Source organism: Montipora capricornis, chromosome 8, assembly GCF_036669925.1.
Source record: "Montipora capricornis isolate CH-2021 chromosome 8, ASM3666992v2, whole genome shotgun sequence".
NCBI lineage: Eukaryota > Metazoa > Cnidaria > Anthozoa > Scleractinia > Acroporidae > Montipora > Montipora capricornis.
Window position 1 is genome coordinate 38074470 of NC_090890.1, and position 19765 is coordinate 38094234.

Here is a 19765-nt window from a genome sequence, read left to right on the forward strand (position 1 = left end):
ACAAGCGTATAATTTTCTTTTTCTGTTATGGAAAAAATTGCTCGAGTTTTCAAGTTTTCGCCTCTCACAGAACCAACCCGATGAACGATTGTTTTGCCATCGCGGACACGGAACTGAAGTGGCTCAAATCATATTTGATAAATAGAGAGCAGCAATGAACTGTAAATGGGCAACTATCATCCACGAAATAAATTACCTGCGGAATCCCGCAGGGTTAAATCCTGGGCCCATTGCTGTTCTTATTGTATATGAACGATTTTCCGAACTGTTTAAGATTAACTGCATCATATGCATGTATGGGGATAATCACTCAAATCTTCTCATCCTCCTACGATGCTAATGAACGTATCGTAAAACAAAACTCAAATTTTACCACGTACGCGAATGGCTTATGCAAAATAAACTCCCAATGCACCTTTCTAAGTCAGAACTCATGGTCATCGGCTCCTCGTATTATCTTGATAATAAGAACATTGAACAACCTGTTGTAGTAAACGATCAGAACGATATACCCGGGTGGGTGATGAAGTATTATACTGCTATTAGTAGTAGTCTTAGCATTATTATACTGCTTTAGTATTATACTGGCCATGTCATTTGTGAAATCAGCCTACTGTTGTTGGGGCGAGTGTGTTTATTTGGATGTAAATTAAGTCTGAGAGTAACTGCGATAAGGAGAACCATGAAAAATTAAGTGTCACCCAAATTTACAAAACAACTGGATCGTTTCTTTAAGGCTTCTTTATTTTTCCCGTTTTTAAAGCACTCTTTAAAAAAATTCTGCAGCTACAAAATTTCTGCCTCAAATGCAGCTTAAAATAAGCCGGGTTCTTTATTGTTCATCTTTTTTTTTTGTTATTTCATGTAATTGTTGAGCTGCATTTTCCTTAAGTATAAATGGCATGTTAAGCATCTGTTTGTCCTCAGGGGCTCCAATCCGCCGGATAAAAGCATCCTGGTCATCTGGGTTCATGCCTTTCTGTTTGGAAAGAAAGTAAGGATAGTTAGCGGAGATATCGCGAATACTTCGCTTGTGATGCGTCGATAGCTGCGTAAAGGGCCGGGAAAAAAGAGTTAAAAAGAAAAAAGAGTTATTAACCATTTGCTTCAACAACCGTTCGATTTTGTTGAACGCTGTTGAACGATGTTTACCGCTGGGGTAGCAGACGGTTTCAACGCGTCATCGACATTTGATTCAACAAAGCTTCACCAGAGAGGCCTGTTGTTACTGTGTATATGGACATGGATACTTCAATGAGACCTAGTAGTGCGCACGCGCATACCTAACAATGTTGGAGGGTTGAAGGGTTGTTAAAGCAAAGTTTAAACGCTTTTCAACTCATTCAACATCGATTCGTCATGTTTCAACACGGTTGAAACGGGCTGGCAAACACCGGTTTCGATATCGCTGACTGTTCAACAAAATGGAACAGATGTTGAAGGAAATGTTTAAGCCGTTTTCCGGGGCCTTAAGGGTCAAGGGGATTCCTCAGTTTTGGATTGATCATCTACTACTGTATTTCTTACCTTATTGGAACGCGTTCATTGACTACATAAGGGCATCTTTGGTGACGTCATTGTTTGCATTTTGTTTCATTAACATAGACGTTCGCTCACAGAAGACGTCATGCTATTTACAAATTGACTTCAAAAGGTAAAAGGACTTGTTAAACTTAGGTAAATTTCCAATTTTAGGTCTTCTAGCTTTGATGACGAACCAGGTATTGGCCGTCAAAAACGGATAAACTCTTTGGTGGCGAAAGCTCTAATGATTTTTGTAAAATCTTAAAATTTCAGACGATTTATAGGGTATCCCGTTGAAATTTTCAGAGATAGCTCATTATGAAATTTCACTTTCAATATTGAGTACTTAATTCTTGACTGACTGATTACAAAACAATAGACTAAGCATTGTGTTTGTTTTCTCTTGGGACAATTGTAAGTCCCAAGGGAAACTGGAAACAATGGTTATGCAAAATTTTGGGGGACAAACAAAGATCCGAAGTGGCCCATGTGAAAGTTACGACGTTTATTATGCCATGAAAGGAGCAGTTTGTGTCTGTCACTTATTAGGCGGCGAAGACAATAGCCATGTTGGATTTGCTATTATCATGCAAATTAGCTACACACTTCTGAGGGGGCAAACAACACAAGTTCGAGAGGATGTAACGAACATCTTCGCCACACAGATGATTTGTTTCACGTTCATTGAATGTTTATCACCTAAGTAGTAAAATAGAATGATTTCACAAGTTACTTCGATGTTTTTTTGGTGAAAAATGAGCAGATAACGAAGTAGAAAGTAAAAATGTCAAATGCAATCAAAATATATAAAATTGTTATAAAAGGTACTTAATTCTAAATTCTAAAATGCACTTTTAGCAATGTTATTTCAATATTTCGACGAGCCGATTTTCCGCAATTTGCCTTTTTTCCAGTGTTTGCTCCCCAGCAAAATACATGGCTATTTGCATGACAATTTGAAAACCAACATGGTGGCTATCGTGAACAAGGCCTATTTGCGTCAAGGGTTGACTTCGAGCCCTGGCTCTTTCTAACATTATAAGTGATTACTCTTGCATGACGTCAGTTTGATAACTGGACCCAGTTAAATCACCATTGCTGCTTTCAAAAACCAGTCGAGTTATACATTAGACAATAGATGGTTTGCAAACAATCGATAACAATGATGTAATATCAGAAACCCATAAGGGTTGAAACGTGTAACGCGCGTTCACAGCTTCCGAATATTCAGTGCGAACTGATTGGTTGAATGTTTCAGTGCTAAGTACCATATTTGGAAACCCCTCGCTCTTTTTGTTCCAAATATGGTACTTAGCAAATTGAAAATTCAGAAGCTTGTTTCCCAGTACACAAGGGGCCGTTACACGTTTCAACCCTTATGGGTTTCAGCAGGAGCTCCTGGTTTCTGGTAATATACAATTGCTGGTGGACGAACAAAAGCAGCTAATGAGAGGTCTTTTGTTTTCGTCCACCAAGATGGCGCCGATGACGTTACGTGAAAACCACCAATAGTGGGTTACGGCAACTTCCACGAAAGCGTCACTCCAAAATATAACTTGGCGCTATCATAACAACTTTGTTATTACTGAGTCCATCTCGTTCACGGAGCCGGTGCAAAACAGGCAAGCCATCAGATAACGGGATTGGTGCGAACGGTTTAGAAGTAAAGGTACAAAAAATGTGTTCATTGCTGCATTCCCACGTTGCCGTCAAAACCTAAAATTGGTCATTTCACGTTGTTGTTTTGTGGAGTACGGCAGAGAAATGTACTAAAATGCATGACGCACGTGCAGAATGACTGTTTCTTGGCGTTGCTTTTGCCGTAACCGTCGTCATGTTTTAAAGTCAAGTATTTATTCAGAAGGCTTAGTCTGTGAAGACAACAAGAAAAATTACTTACAGGCAGCAACACCAGTTGGCAGGATTTTCACAGCCTCCATCGTATTGACGGCAGCGTGTAAATCCTTCTGGACAAGTAGTTTTATCGTAACGATACCAGCAAGTCCTTTCCTTGGTCCAATCGCACACCATTTCAGCGGCCGGGTCTCGAACTGTGGAAATTAATTGCTTTATTAGTATTTAACTTGCTATTCGTCAGAGCCTCAAAATGTAGATGAAAGTATATGAAAGTCCGGAAGATAATAACATCCTTACCTGCATTCACGATGTCTCGTGCAGGAACTCTATCCCTACAGCAGCAATGGTTTGTAGCGACCGTGCATCCTGTATCGTATTGTGGGCAGCGGTGCCAGTCTGGCGGACAGGGGTCGTATATGTATGTGCAGGTTCCACGTGGCCAGTCACAAACATTTTTTGGTTTTGGGGAAGGAGTGGGTTGAGTGGTTGGTGGCAAAGTACTTGGCGGCGGCGTAGTTGTACCTGCAAGTAGCATAAAATATCAACTGGTTAGCGCTGCGACATCACGTCGAGGACGCCATGCAATAATCTTTTTTTCTTCGGCTTGTGATAGCCTTTGTGCACTCGTTTGTCATCGTCGTCGTTGTTTCTGTGCTACACACGAATTAATCCATCATTTACTCACGCCAAATTATTAGTTTAACGTCGAATTTTTTTGAGGATGCCGTAGCAAGCCTCCATGCACTCCTCGTGCCAAAATGGCCGCCATTGCAGTATTCGTTTATTTTCTTGCAAATCAACCTCTGTTGCCTCGTTCTTAAACTTAAAATTCAAAACAATATTTAACCTTGAATGAGGCAAACAAACAAAAGAATACTGACCCAGCTAAAATGGTGGCCATTCTTGAATAAGGTGTGAGGTTTTCTACGGGTTTCTTTGCCATGTGCATCTTTACTTCCGTTTCTTGACTCTTCTTTTATAATTTTACGACCTTGTTTGTACGTCGTTGATATAGTGTAGCATAGAGCGGGTAAGATTACCTGAATAGTCCATTTCACAGTTGTGTGCTTAGTTACCTGGCCTATGAATGAAAGTGAGGCTGGTGTTGACCTTGTTTTGATAGAGACCTCACTGCTTTTCTTCTGTAAATTCTTACTAATTAGCATGACAACAAAAGGAAAGGATGGAGGTCTGTATCATTACAAGGTCAACACCAGCCTCACTTTCATTTTAAAGGTCAGGTAACTAAGCACCCAACTGTAAAGAAGTCTATTCGCTATTTTCGCAAATCCCATAATACAGTTCATTTTGGGGGGTTACTTGCATCAAAACAATGGATATCCAGTTCACTGAAGCATGATATAGTACTCCAAAACGTATTGGCCAATATCAAAAATACCATAATACTCTAAGTAAAGGCATGTCCGAAAACCTTTGTCAGTGTTTGTTAACGAGAAGAATATTTTGCACTCTGGATAGCGACTTTTCCACTGGATATCCATCTTGCTAAATCACAGAGAGCGCAAAATGCAGCGGCCAGGCTTATCACAGGGCTCCCTCCGCTCTGTCGTATCACACCAGTATTATTCGATCTGCACTAGCTGGCTGCCTCTTAGATATCGTATTCATTTTGAAATCTTGTTACTAACATGTAAATGTCTGCACGGGTTAGCTCCACAATAGTTAATAAATTTACTATTCGTTCCCAAGCACGCTAGATAAATTATAATCTTCATGATCAGAGGGCGCCTTTGCTGAATCGATATAGTGTTAGGTGCAAACGGGGAATTTTCAGTCGAATGTAACTGACTTGATCCCGAAGGTGGCAAGACCAGTTCTCAGCATTGGTAGCAACATTAGTGTTGAGTTGCTTGACTTCTTTTGCTTGTTTTGCTTCCCAAAAAGTTGTGTTAGTAACTGTGATTCTATTTTAACCTTCATTTGGAGCAAACAATCTACCAGCGGGTTTGTCAAGTTCTTAGTTATCATCAGGCTCGATTTCCAGCCGTTTGGGGATTGCGGTTAACATCCTCCTTCCAACAAACGGCTGAATCACTGGTCCGCGTCGTTGGTCCGTGACGTAGCACCCGTCGCAATTGTATTTTGTATTCAGCCAATTGTATTTTGTACTTGGCAGGCAGGCGATGGTGGAAAATACAATCGGCTGGACTAGACATCCAGCTGCGTTGTGCGCGGAGGAACGCGGGCGCACAAAACGGCTGGCCAATAGAGCCTAAGTTATCATTAGAGGCACGTTTTTCAAAAGTTTTTCGGAGTCTATTATTGGTGAAGATGAGATATCCAAATTTCCCTAGGTATGCGAATTCTACTATTCATTGTAGACTCATCAGAATGCCGCGTTTCTGATTGGTCAATGACGAATGCATAAATAGGTTATAGGATGTAATAGAAGTTGCAATGTAGAGTTGCTAGTAGGGAGCTTTGCTATGCAAAAACAGAGATGGAGTAATTTTGTTGATTGTATAATAAATAAAAAATCGTATGAGCTTGCTCGTGCATTTGGGGATTTATGAGCAGCAATGATCAAAGTTCTCACTAGCCGTACTCGCACGTTTCACCTATACAAATTTTCTGTAGCTAAAATTTTCTGTAGTGATCTTGATTAGCTTACCAGGTATGTGTTTGCGGCAGCAGCAGTGGTTGGTAGCAAGAGGGCAAGACGAGTCATACTGAGCACACCGTTCCCAGTATGGGGGACAGGGGTCATGAATGTATGTGCAAGTACCCCGTGGCCAGTCACACCCTTTCAGTCCTGTTAAAAGAATAGAATAATTTTTTTAAAAAAACGCTCGTAATTATAGGCAAAATATCGTTGACGTCACCTATTGTCAATAATGTGCCAACCAGAGTTTCATTGGCTGTCGATACAAAGGGTCTTTTGTTCCTGTGGTTGGAAAATTTGAATAACAAAAGCAATGTTTGTCAACAGATATCTTCGCTATATTCATCATCAACAACTTAGATTGAAAAGAGCCAAATGTGGGCTTAATTTATTCGCTATGATTTGAGCTACAAACATAAATGGTATTCTTTCCGACCAGTGACAGCTTAATACTGGCAGAAACTCGAAAAAATAGAACCATTTTTTTTGCGTTTTATAATCTACATTAAGTACACCTTGGAGTCGAAAACGTTGGCATATCAAGTCAAGTCAAATCAGTTTTTATTTTAACTCACACAAATATTTAATTACAGAAAATTAATATTAAGTCAATTACAAGATCTAAAAACAACGTAATCACAGATAGCTAAGAGAACTATTTACAAGGCTAAAACATTTTTAGAGTAAAAAACCGAACGTTTTCGACATTTAGTCATCATCAGGGTATAAAATACCATCCGCTACAGCATATTTCATATCTTTTAGGTAATTCCCGATGGGAAAAGCTTCGTGACAAGGACTTGATTTGTCTATTCAAACTAGGTTTCAGCTGTTGAATCATTAGGCCTTCGAGGACTCTACGCTTATAAAAGTATTTGGCCGTGCAGCCTTAGCCGGCTAAAAGAATGCGAAGGATTCTCGCGGAGATGACGGGCAGGTTCAGAGTAATTAGAAGTGTTGAAATGTTCGTCAATTCGTATTTGCCCATTTCTCGTGGTCTCACCGATGTAACTATTACCGCATCTTTTTAGCCTTGAAAATAATTCTTTTAAACGTAAGCGAACTTTATGGATACAGATAGCTAAAATACAGCAATTGCGCGAAAGTTTGGGACACCAAAATAGTTCAGGGAACTAACCGAGTAAGTGACCCATATCTAAAAGAATAAAAATACAATGTTGAATGAAGTTGTACACTTCTAGTCATGGACTCCTCTGCAGGGGCCCGTTTCTCGAAAGTCCCGAACACTTTTCGGGCCCGAAAAGCCATTTGTGAAACTGCCAACCGCTTGTTTTGGAAAGCCGATCTTCTAACATGTTTTCAAGGTAACAAAAAGAAAAATGACTGTGAAGTTTGACGACTTAAATCCTCTCCGTTCTTTAGATACAAAGGGAATTGTGTCACCCGAAAATAGCCCGTAAAGTTTCGGGAGTTTCGAGAAACGGGCCCCTGGGGCGAGTTTCTCGAAAGTCCCGAAACTTTACGGGTCATTTTCGGGTGTTAAAGTTCCCTTTGTATCTAAAGAACGGAGAAGATTTAAGTCGTCAAATTTCATAGTCATTTTTCTTTTTCTTACCATGAAAACATGTTAAAAGATCAGCTTTCCAAAACGAGAGGTTGGCAGTTTCACAAATGGCTTTTCGGTCCCGAAAAGGTTTCGGGACGGCTTTCGAGAAACGGGCCGCTGGTCTTGAATATTGATATTACATTGCATGGAACATTTTGGAATACCAACGCTGCCTTTGGTTGGTATGATTGATCATATCACTAAAAAACTGTTTTCATTCCTGTGAAAAGTCACCCAAAAATGGCTATTTTCTTACATTTTACCTGGAAAAGAAAATAAACAAAAAAATATAGCCGGTTATTAGCTATAAGAAAACGTTAGCTTTGTACCTTCCACGTTGCTTGCAGCAATTACCCAAACCGTCAGCAACAGGAACACGCGAATCTTTAGGTCCATGGTTTATCTGCAACAGGGATTATAGGATTTCGTTACTTAGGCTGCGTTCGATTGACCGTATTGCATGGAACAGAAGTTAAAAATCGGTGAAGATAAAGAATATAGTGCTTCTTTCAAAAGTAATTTGATTGACGTTCTTGGCCTGAATGACCATTTTTTTATTTCTTGGAAATGAAAAGTTCCAAATTTCTACGTCCCACAGTATATAGTCAGTACAGGACTGATTATTTTTTTGCGGTCAACCGAGAATGTTCCCTATAACTTTTCATGATTTTGCCATACCCCACACCAATGGACATTAACTATAATATTTTCGGTTAATTTAATTATTATAATGTTTTAATTTTAACAGTTAGCCGTAAAAGCCACTACTCCATTGAGACCCTCTTTTAAAGATCGAATACAAAAACGCTTAAACATTTTAAACTTGTTTTTCAAATAAAGAGGCGCCTAAACTATAAAACAAAGAGTCCATTATCCAAAAGTAAGAATCTGGTGTCAGGTTTGTCCCCATCAGCGTCAGAAAAGTGTCTCTTTTTAAACCAAGTTTTGTCTCATCCTTGGTGTAAAAAAAAAACATCATACAATAACCTAACCCAGCCACGAGCTAATAACTGCGGGAAAATGAACAATAGATCAAATCGGCTAACTCAATTGCCCATTTCCGAGTTGCTGCATGCCTCAGTTTCAAAGCGAGTCCTCGTGCACAACCATTCAAATGTAAATGAGTTGGGTATTCTTATGCAAATCAAACTCATTTCCCTTACAATAGTTGAGCACCAAGACTCATTTCGAGACCGAAACTAACAGGAACTCGGAAATGGCCCATTTTGTACCTAATTCACATCTCCCGGGGTTAAGATTCTTTTGGTCACCACCAAGAACACAGACTCCAAGGAAGGAAGTCCGCAAATCACGGACTTCCAGCCCATCTACGCAAGCTCAGAAAATTTGATACAACAGTGGTTGTCAACGGTTACAAAAACGGACCTTCACTACGACTGCGCATAAATTGGAGGTGACCAGAGTCCATGTTCTTGGTGCTGACCAAAAGAAAAGCGGGCTCTGGGGATGAGATTGAGATTCTTTGTCTATTGTATTTGCAGTACAATGTAGCATTCACATTTAAATGATATGGAAATACCTGGAGCAAAACGTTTTATTCCCAAAGGGTTTGAATTGGGTACAACATTGAGTTAGCCGATTTCCTATATTGTTTTTTTTTCCCGCAAAACTAGGTTTAAAAGTGGACACTTTTCTGACGCTGATGTTGGGTCAATCATATTCTTGGGTGACGGACTCTTGACAGAATCCAAGGCTACTTCTAGAGACTACTGACGAGCCGGCTCATTTGGCTAGTTTGCCATCCACTGTCGAGCAAACGAGCCAATTGAGCCACCATCGTAACAGACCCCAATATTTATGAGTGACTTACTCACTGCCGATTGCCGCAGGTACGAGGTGTAATTAACGACACTATCAACTGAATAAATAAAACAAAGGAGAACTGTGAAGAAGTCGTGGATTCATTGCTTACAAAATGGGAGTTCCGTTGCGATAAGTTGCTTTCTGATCTTGTTAGGAAATAACGCCTGAATTCGTGTTTGATTTTTATCTAAAAAGAATGCGTAATCATTGGCAGGTTACACCAGGTTATTTTTAAATATCTGTAGGGTCCTCAGCTATGTAAACAGCTACGAATGCCTCCGTTTGCGCTAAGTAAAAACAAGGATTGTTTCCATAACCTTTTAACCTTTTCACGAAATCAGGAACGGATCATGAAAAATGCTATATGTAGTTGCATTTTACAGATGCAAAAAAGCCAGGTGAAAATAATCGCCCAGCGGTGTTTTCGGCTCCTATTAAACTTTTTACGAGATTGTTGAAGTTGGATATAATCCCCTGGCTGGGAAAAGCCGGGGACCCATAAAAATTGTTGAGAAAATCGATATAGAATCTGTTTTCTGGCTGGGAAAACGATGATGAACATGAATCCTGGTTGGCGTCTTTTAGTAGTACATTCATAGCTTGCTGGCAGTGAACAACGCATATTTTTTTCCCACGGAAGTTAAATATTAATCAAAAACTTCTTCTCAGCCACTAAGCAAGCGTTTTGGTTGCTAACAGGTCAATTCTGAAAATTGTGTCGTTGGGTTCTCTTGGTTAAAAGCCTATGGAGTACCGAAGGATAGCTATTAATCTAGGAAAGAGTGAAGAGTCGTGTTTGATTCTTATCGTAAAGGAATGCTTCTGTTCAACTACAACACAGAGGCACCCAACGAATCTGTTCCTCACATTATCTGTTCCCCAGAGGAATCTTGCTGGCTGGCAAAAATACAGGTGTTTCGATGAGCTGGCTGGGAAATTTTGTTATTGATAGAGGTTTTGCCTGGGAATTACTGACTTTTTCTAGCATTTCAACCCGAGCTGGCTGTAGAAACTCTGAAGACTGAGGACGACTAAAAAAAAAAAAAGAAAAGCACCCTTCCCTTTCCCAGAGAGTAGTCACAAACATACGACGGCTGGTCAGAGTGATTGCACCAACCAATTTTATCTGGCTGGCTGGGAAATTTCTTGTGTCTTGCTGGGAAAAAGGAACAGATAATGTTTTCCCAGCAACACTGAAAAACACCTGAAAATGCCTTAATAACATTTATTTTCATTAACTGGGGTATAATAATACATTTTACAACAAATTGGTCGTTGGTTGCCCCTGACAACAAGGTGGTACCGAAAACATCTGGATATTTCTCAAGTTTGTAATCACAGCTATCGAGTGGTTTTAACCCCGTCTGTTACACTTAATCGCCTTTAGCTCTTGAATATGTTACAAGTACACCTTATAGGCATATTGAATATAACCAATAGAATTTTTGATGAAGTAACAACAAACTAAAGAGCAGAAGTTTACTTTTGGTGAACACAGCTGTCAGTGCAATCTCACGGTGTGCTCCTTTGATAATATACGAGTGGATTTGTGAACTTGAAGGATCGACCAGCAAATGTCTCTTCGCATTCATTTTCAACATATAGCACAGTGACACTGAGCAATGGCTCGGTAACACATGCTTACTGCAATGAGTATCAATCCCGTCGGAACGAAGAAAAGACGAAGAGTATTTCAACGTATTACGTTGCAGCATTCCTTCGGAATGTGAAAAGTCCAAAAATCGATATTGCTCGTTGGCATATCGATTTGAATTCAACTGACTGAGTGACGAATTGGTAAATCTTGGATAAATCGATATTGAATGACGAATTGGTATATCTTGGAAAAATCGATATTGGTCGTTGACTTATCGATTAGTTTCAGCACTCCTTTGCAAAGTGAAAAGTCAACAAATCGATATTGATCGTCGCCATATCGATTTAAATGATATGTCGCCATATCGATTTGACTGACTGAGTGACGAATTGGTATATCTTGGAAATTGACTTCGATTAGTTTACAACTGAGTGAGTGAGTGACAAATTTGCATATTCTGACCCCTACGCCTAAAAAAGAAAGGTAATATAATCCAAGGCTGATGGCGAAAAGCCACACTTACTTATTGACCTTCTCAAATTTAATATTTCATGCTAGTTTCATTTTTAGTAGGACAGGTACAGTTCCAGGAATTTAGGAAGAAGACATCGCTTTCAAAGCTGTGACCCATTTCAATCCACATTGCTTAATCGTCTCGTCAGTGTCTTGTCCTCACCACATTTCAGATATTTAAGCGCAATCAAGCATCGAGTGAGCACCGCCCCTCAAACCTCACCCATCCCCGCAAGGGACAAAATGAGGGCGGGGCGGAAGTTAATTCATTTTGTTTCGTTCGAAGTGATTTGAATTGAATTGAACAGACATCAATACGCGGAATGATAATATTCTCGGAAATAACCAACGCAAAACGAAACATGTTCTGCACGAATCATCGGACCTCTTAGCGAAATGCTCGTTATAAAAAAGAAACCTTAGGGTTTCCATGTCTGCAAAAGGTGGTACTTTCCGTCAGAAACGTCACATATCTCTTCGCTTTTCTCAACTAGCAATACAAGAGGCAAGCAAAACATTTAGGTAGGGGATTGACCCTCCATGATCAACTTCCGCATCACCTTGCTTTAGAATTACAATTGACTCATGTGACCACATTGACAAATACTTTAAATTGAGCTCGAGTCGCTGGAAAAACATTGCAGAAAAGAATTCCTCTGGAGGCGTTTTGAGCCTTTCTTGGAGCATGCATAACCTTAATTATCGTCTGAGGTGTGCAGATAGCGATTCTATGCAGACAACAAAAAATTGCAGTAATTGCACGTAATCCCTCTTTGAAAGGTACTGCAGAATTAAAATAGTTCTTAACCGACCCGATTAAGTGCAAAGGCACTTTTATGAAACAAACAAAAAATATCACCACCTCCTTGCAATGCCAGAGAATTTATAGACGATTACTTACCTTGCTACTTCGAGCTATGCAGACAGTCAAGGCTTGAGTACAAGATGAACTGGCGTTGAAGCTGCTAACAGTAGTTGGTCGTCAATAAACTCAACTCAGGGGTTGTGTCACAAAAATCGTTCTTTTATATGCGACAGCGAAGTTCAAAACGCCTCCTCGTGCCAATCACGTGTCTATTGCTTTGTAGTTGGCTGGCTTAACGGATTATTACATTATCGGGCCATGACTAACCGCACAATCACGTACCTTTTCTAAGAAGACTTTTCTTGAGCGACCCCTTACCTGGGGGAGTTCCCATAACTTATTTTTGGATCTGCACTTATAGAAAATAAGCTTCAACTATCAATACGATAAACAAGACAAAGAGTGTTTTTGGGGGACCATGTGTCGTATTAACATATGGATCGCTTATTTTAAAAACAGAGCTCCACCTCAATCAAAGTGTTACATTCCTTTCTTAAAGCGACCATGGCAGCGGGTAAGATGACGTTGCGAAATGACATGTGGCATGACTTACGCGGTTTTAATTACATATATGCTGTTTGAATTCGAAAAAAAAGAATAACGGAGAGACTAAAATGATAGACATGAAAGTAAACTAGGCATGAAAAATGACGACTTCAGATTTTTGACTGTTAATTTTCTAACCCCTAATTCATCGGCCGAGAACACGATTTTCAGATGTCATGCAACTTCTAACCCCCTTTAACCTTCACGGCTTCCCAGCACGTGGTTTAATATCAACATGCATGCATTTTCTCACCAGAACTCCGGAAAGGTAATTTTCTTTAATGGCTTTGTGTGCATACGATTCTTTTTGATATCGAACAATGGGCTCCGTTTTTTTATATCTGCAACGTGATATAAAACGTATTCGATCGGAAGTGGTCACATTCATCGGCTATTGTTCAAGTCAAATTAAATTAAGGCAAATTGCTGTACTAAACATTCATTTATGACAATTGGAGCAATCAACAACAGTTTGTAACTAGGGGGAGGGGTGATAATTTACCTTTTTGATCCTGATGAGGGGTGGGGGGGGGGTGTGGAGGGAATGTTTATTACAAGGTTCGAGAACTAACGTGTTCATTGCTATCATTATGGTACATATAGATTTTATTTATATTATTTCCTTCCATTTATTTACTCATGATAGAGTTACCAATTAGTGTCTTTACGCTAGAACGTTTGACACTTAAATAAAGTTTACCACGACTACCGTGACTACTACTCCAGTTGGCAGTATCAGCGTACCCCAAATGACCATCATTTGTCGGCGCCGCTTCGTGGGTCAACGCTTGAAGCAAACCCCAATAAAGTGTATATTTATTCAACTAAATGAAAAAGAAAAATTAATTTTTTTCCAATATAGCCCCCGATTTCTCAAATTACCAAGGTTTACTAATCCGGTCAGATTTGGACAAGGGACGCACTAAATGCCGCTTTGTCTTATTGACACATTTGTCTAAAGCCGTGTTCACACTCAACAGGGAGCTTAAGCACACACGTTTTCGAGACGCGGACGGCAGCCGGAAGAGAACAGTTCGCGTGCCAGCACAGTGGTGTATCCCAGATTTTTCTACTAATCATCTATACTTAGCAATGCAAATACAAGTTAAAAGGGAAAACAGCTCACTTCCGGTTGCCGTCCGCGTCTCAAAAAAGCTTGTGCTTAAGCTCCCCAACGTTGATTATGATCAACAGAAGTATGATTCAGGCTATAATACTCCATTCAATTTTATTTAATTGTGGCTCTGTGTGACCTCGCGGTGTGAGATAAAATGGCGCAGTACCGCGTGGCTGCCACGATTATCATCACCATGCTTGAGGCGAGAAGAGAACCAAGGATAGCTTCCGAAAATAGAAGAAGACACCAAATAGCGATTAGAAGTTTCGTCTGCTCATATACCACCACGTGTTCGCCATTCTGTTCAATTACGCACTGTAATTATTTCAAACAACCCACTTGAGGTTGTTTGAAATTATTATAATCCAATCTTAATCAAGCGCTGTAATTAGTTGATGTGAACCCATTTCATATTTAATTCGATTATAATTCGATCATAATCGAGGCCTAATGTGAACACGGCTTCGGAAACTGTGTCGGGGAATTTTGATTATTTGTGTGGTGTGTTTCTGACACGCATTTAACTTTGATAGTCGATCAAATACGCATTCCCCTCACTAAAGTAGTCATAACTATCGAACGAGGCAGAAAATCGAAATTCCCCGACACAGTTTATTTAAAGAAAGGTGTTCTGAAGCCATCTAGGGGCATTTACTGCGTTCCCTCACCCAAATCTGACCGGACACGAAGTTGATTAGTGAACCTTGGTACTTTCGGAAATCGGGGTTATATTCGAAAAACGTTTTTTTTTTTTCAAAAACCAAAATTTGATTTGATTTTTTACAGTGTTTCCGATTATTGCTCTACAGCGCTAGAAAATTAGACACTTAAATAAAGTTCCTTTCCTTTCCTTTCTTTCATATAATTTAATAACACTTCGTAATTTACAATTACTAAGCTTTCAGAAAATTTATACTTCATTGGGGTTTGCGTCAAACGTCGGCCCACCAAGTAGACTGCGAGCAGTCTCTCTTTTGCTCGAAAATCCGCTGAGCGAATGTAATATCCGAGGGGCGAAGCCGCGAGCCTCCCTACGGCTCGCGGCTTCGCCCCTCGGATATCACGTTCTCTCAGTGGATTTTCGAACCAAAGAGAGACTGCTCGCAGTCTACATTGTAGAGATTACCTTTTTCAGTAAACGGACTGTTTTTCGTAAAAAATAAATAAATTGATAAATAAAGACTCCGTAGAATACATGTTCTCTGGTGTATATGATGTTTGATTTGTCACAAAACGGAAGCGTCTTTTATGACTTAGTTCCGGCGTTAATGAGCTGTAGTTGGTTACGTCATCGCCAAAACAGATATCTGGTTAGCTTCTTTGTTTCCTTATCAGCATTTGTAAATTTCGCTGCTACTATCCTCGGGCTACTATCTTTGGGCCAAACGCACTCGAGGACAATTAGGAAATTGTTTTCAGAATTTTCAAGACAAACTCTCCTTTGGCTCGACACGTAATTTTTCCTCCCCAACGCTCGGGAGGAAAGACTGCGTGACTAGCCGGAAAAAAATGGATATAGGTGAAGAAGGCCAGCATGTCTGGGTAGACAGGAAACCTCTACATTTTAACTGAGCTGACATCGTCGGCTACCGTGATTCGATCATAGCTGGCCCGATTTTGTCATCGTTTTTTGTACTTTCTTAGAAACTATTTATGTCAGTGGGGCGTTCCCCTTAGCTTTTTGTTGATTTCGTCACTGTCTTCCTTATTTCTCAGAAACTAAGAGGGCGTTCTCTTTCTCGCAGTTTCACGAGATCCACGTCATCTACAATAAAAGAAAGAAAAACAAAACCGATTGTTGAAGGGAAAAAATGTACTTGTTTCCATGATTTAAGCTGATTATCGATCGGACATCTCCAAAATTTGAAGATGGGATTCGGACACATGCTTGTGGCGCTTTCCTTTTAAATACAATCTTGTCCCTGGCAGTGGACTGTTCTGAGACGCCAATGCTCAAATATAGGGAATCGTCCCGACATGTTCAAGAAATGACTCGTTTCAACAGTTTGTATCGATCCAGAATCGTTCAGCACTAGAATGATCGGATTAAAGACTAAATGAAAGACGTACTAACAGCAAAGTTCACGAACTTTTTTCGGAGGTGTACCTTCGAAATGTGCTCAATTACTTTCTGCACGGGATCTGGACTCCGCTTCACCATCCAGGGTGAAAAAGCGTGTATCCCGGTCAGTTTACTTGGACGAACCTCCACATGTACCAGACCACAGCTTACCAGAGCACAGCCAGATGCGTAAACTCATGCACGTGTAATAAGCTCAATTTTAGACTGGTGATGTCTATGAATACGAGCAGTGACCTCAATGGAGGCTATGAAAGTTATTTTGACTGAAGGGTAAACGCGATGGCAATGACAGTCTTCTTTTAAGGGGCTCTTCACACGATCCCGGTTGACCGGGATTGCTCGGTTACCGGGATAAAATTGGTTTCTGTTCACATGGCGACTTTCAGTCCGATTTCCGAGATCAGCAAAGGTACAAACATACAAACAAGCCTTGCAAGAATTTCTCAAATTTCTTTTGACTTTATGTTACCTATCAAATGAAACTATTCCAAGCCTCATTATTGAAAAAAAGAGTGGTAAAAACTCGGTAAAGTCCGTTCTATCACGAAAATGCATTGCATCAATTTCCTCCTGCTAAACGGCATATGGCAAAATCTCCAGCCCGCTTACTGAGATCCAGGTTGGAAAAACCGAGATTTCGACAACCGAGCCAGTCCACCCTCTCATATGAACACATCGAAATTTTTTCAAAGGACTGAAAGGATTTTGAGTTGAGGCGAGATCTCGGAAACCGGGCCAGCCGAGTCAATTGGGCTCACATGAAGAGGCGAGGTCCTTAGTCCTCGACTAGATTGAACAAATACGTACAGTGAAACCTGCAGTAAAGACTTATTTCAGAGACAAGCAAGCGTATCTCTTCACCATTTCGGTTTCAGGGAGACAAAAAACATCAGATGGGGAGGGAACAAAAAAAAGTCAAAGGGAATTCTCAGTTGATAACTCTCCCCTTCTGGAACGTCAATACCAAAGAAAAAAGCAGAATGGATAATAACAAATTAAACGCTTCCGGCAGCTTTTTGCCAAGAAATAATGAAGCTTCATCCGTTCCGCAGAGGCTCGTAAGCGCCAAGGCGTTCTACTTTACTCGGTTTCGGTTCATTTTTGCTCTGCTTTGTGTAACGACAAGTTGCCAGACAACAAAAGAAGCCAACGAAAATCGCCTTGTTCGCATCAAGAGAAACTGACTGCTGTCGAGGTCAATCTTAACGTTGACCTCTACCTTTAGTTATTTCCCTTTTCACTTGAAGTCATTTCAGCTCAACTACACTAGAAAACGCGGCAAATAATATTTTCAGCTCAAAGATTTGTGACAGAAGTATATACCGCTTTATTATTCCAAAATGGCCGCATTTTAATTAGTATTCTTTTGTTTGATTTTGGCCTCGTTCAAGGTTAAATATTTTTTGAATTTTATCTTTGAAAGCGAGGCAAAGAGGGCCAATTTGCAAGGAAACAAAAGAATACTAAAATGGGGGCCATTTTGGAATAAGGTGCATAAATAAATGTGTTTGCCACTAAGGGCTCAAATTGGTCTGCCTGAGGATTGAGACGGTCCGCCATTACTCTAGTCTCCTTCGCAGCCGTTCTCAGGGTCGTCACGCAACGCTCCTCCCAACTAGTGGGGAAGAGCGTTGCGTGACGACCCTCATAACGGCTGCGAAGGAGACTACCATTACTCACGTTCAAAACTGACCGATTGGACCTAAGAGGGTTGAATCTAGAGAAAATGACGTCATTTACTCACTAGCTTAAAATTTCAGCGCGTAAACGCAATTTATTATATAAGCAAAACACGAGTTTAAAAGTCTGAAAGCCCGAAACTCCCGTGCTACATAAATTAATTCAGCCGCGTACACACTGAATCACTGCATTCGTGAACTAGTGAGTCTTTGACGTAATGGCGGACAAATAAATAAAAAAATTCCAGTTAAAATAAACAGGTTTCTTTTTAAAATCAGAACTTAAAACTTGGGTCAGTTAGTGTTTAGTTAACATAGTTTTGAAATCCAAAGCAAAAAAAGAATAGTTTTTTGGTCGTAGTACCACTTAATTGGTACTGTTGAGTAAATGACGTCGCTTTTCCCCAGACTGTAACCTCTTGAGGTCCAGTCGGTCAGTTTTGAATGTGAGTAATGGCGGACCTTTAAATCCAAAGCTTCACTCAAAGCAAACAGCCTTTCGATAAAAATCAAAGCACAAATATTTGGTAGGCAGGTGTTACGCAAACACCCTTTCAAAATCTGAAGAAACAAAGAACGTATTTTTTTCTTTTTAAATCATAGTACAACTTTTAGAGTTGTAATGCAAGGCCAAACCAATCACGAACTTTCTTACTACATTCAATTGAAAACTGCTCTAAATTCACTGCATACGTTCCGTTGTAAAATGTATTTAATAATTCATTAATAAGGTCACGGTTAACAGGTGCGCATTATACATCTCTGTAAAACCGACACAGTTTAAATGTTTAACGTAATTAGTAAACTTTACCTTAATGAAGGAATGACCATTCTGTGATTTACAAACAAACAAAAAAAAACTAATTAGCCTATAATATAACACATTCATTTCCAAGTAGGCTACGAGAGACCCACAGGACTTAATCGAAAACATTACATACAGGCGAATATCGTATCTATCACGAAATAAACAACCAATGACGACACCACCATTCAGTATTTCAAGAAAAAAAGTCGTAATAATAATCAAAACAAAATTACCTTGATGGCATTAAATGGAAAATTAAAATTTGAATTACAGAAAACTCTATTCAAAACTTAAAGGATGTATTCAAGAATTATGAAACACGGTATAAATAGGGGAAAACTCATTTTCCGCTTTATTAAAAGAGCTAAATAGTAGAGGCGTTTACGAAATTTGGAACTAAACCTGCGAGCTTATCTTAATAGCGAAGAAGGACAATACTTTTAAAAAATCGTAAAACAGAGGAAAAAGTTGTATTTGATTTAGGGCAAATGGTAATATTTTAAGTCTTTGAACGCTGAAAATAAGTTGTGGCAAGCGGAGGCTTAAAAGTCTAATAAAAATTAAACTGATGCCACTCGAAATAGAAAACAAAGACACCTCAATCCTACGATCAAAGCCACACACGGTTAACAAGACAAGAGCGAATCCCTAAATTTGAAAATGGAAATCACTAAAACTTGATTAAAATTACATTGCTAAGAAAATTGTAGGTAATCAAAGAATCGAAACTCAGAAATAAATAGGAACGGAAATTCAAGGTGAAAAAAATAGTTCAATTGTACTTTTGTTCACTTGAAGGAAGGTGCCTACTAGTGTTATTGCGCATACATTCTGCGCATCTCGAGATACTCGGGTTTCCTAGGGGTGGTGCCAATCTCGTTCCCAGAGCCCACGTACCTTTTGGTCAGCCCCAAGACAAGGAGCTCTGGAATAATCAGTGTTGATTGGCTAATTGATTTATCAAACTGCTCATGCGTAAACTACCGGGTGTAAAATAGCTTGTAATTTACGAATATGGCGCAAAAATCTCCAACTAAACTTGTAAACACAAAGATTTGTCGCTGTTGCTGCGAACTCTTGAGTTCTAATGATCGCCCCATTACACTTTTCGGTGAAACCGGAACGCCTAAAAATGGTGGAGTTCCGGAAATTGATTCTTCTA

The 19765-nt window shown here is 39.8% G+C and overlaps 2 protein-coding genes across 2 annotated transcripts in view; both read right to left on the reverse strand.

Moving 5' to 3' along the window:
- Positions 1–726: 726 nt before the first annotated feature.
- Positions 727–12561, reverse strand: LOC138014255 (nidogen-2-like). The gene is made up of 6 exons (XM_068861300.1): positions 12407–12561; positions 7901–7974; positions 6014–6154; positions 3679–3903; positions 3425–3575; positions 727–979 (listed from the first exon to the last, which is right to left on the reverse strand). Exons 2-6 carry the CDS (start codon positions 7965–7967, stop codon positions 970–972), a joined length of 594 nt encoding a protein of 197 aa, XP_068717401.1. The 5' UTR covers positions 7968–7974; positions 12407–12561; the 3' UTR covers positions 727–969.
- Positions 12562–18489: 5928 nt separating this feature from the next.
- The window catches only part of LOC138013986 (choline/ethanolaminephosphotransferase 1-like), a gene marked incomplete at its 5' end in the record, with an annotated part of 20928 nt that continues 19652 nt past the window's right edge, over positions 18490–19765 (reverse strand). The window contains one exon of the mRNA XM_068861019.1: positions 18490–19765. This exon is cut by the window's right edge and continues 1624 nt beyond it.

Coding starts and splice junctions, on each gene's coding strand:
- LOC138014255 (XM_068861300.1), bottom strand. CDS start 7,967: ATGGACCTAAAGATTCGCGTGTTCCTGTTGCTGACGGTTTGGGTAATT. Junction 6,155..7,900: donor TGCTGCAAGCAACGTGGAAG/GTACAAAGCTAA, acceptor TTCTTTTAACAG/GACTGAAAGGGTGTGACTGG. Junction 3,904..6,013: donor CTGCCGCAAACACATACCTG/GTAAGCTAATCA, acceptor TGCTACTTGCAG/GTACAACTACGCCGCCGCCA.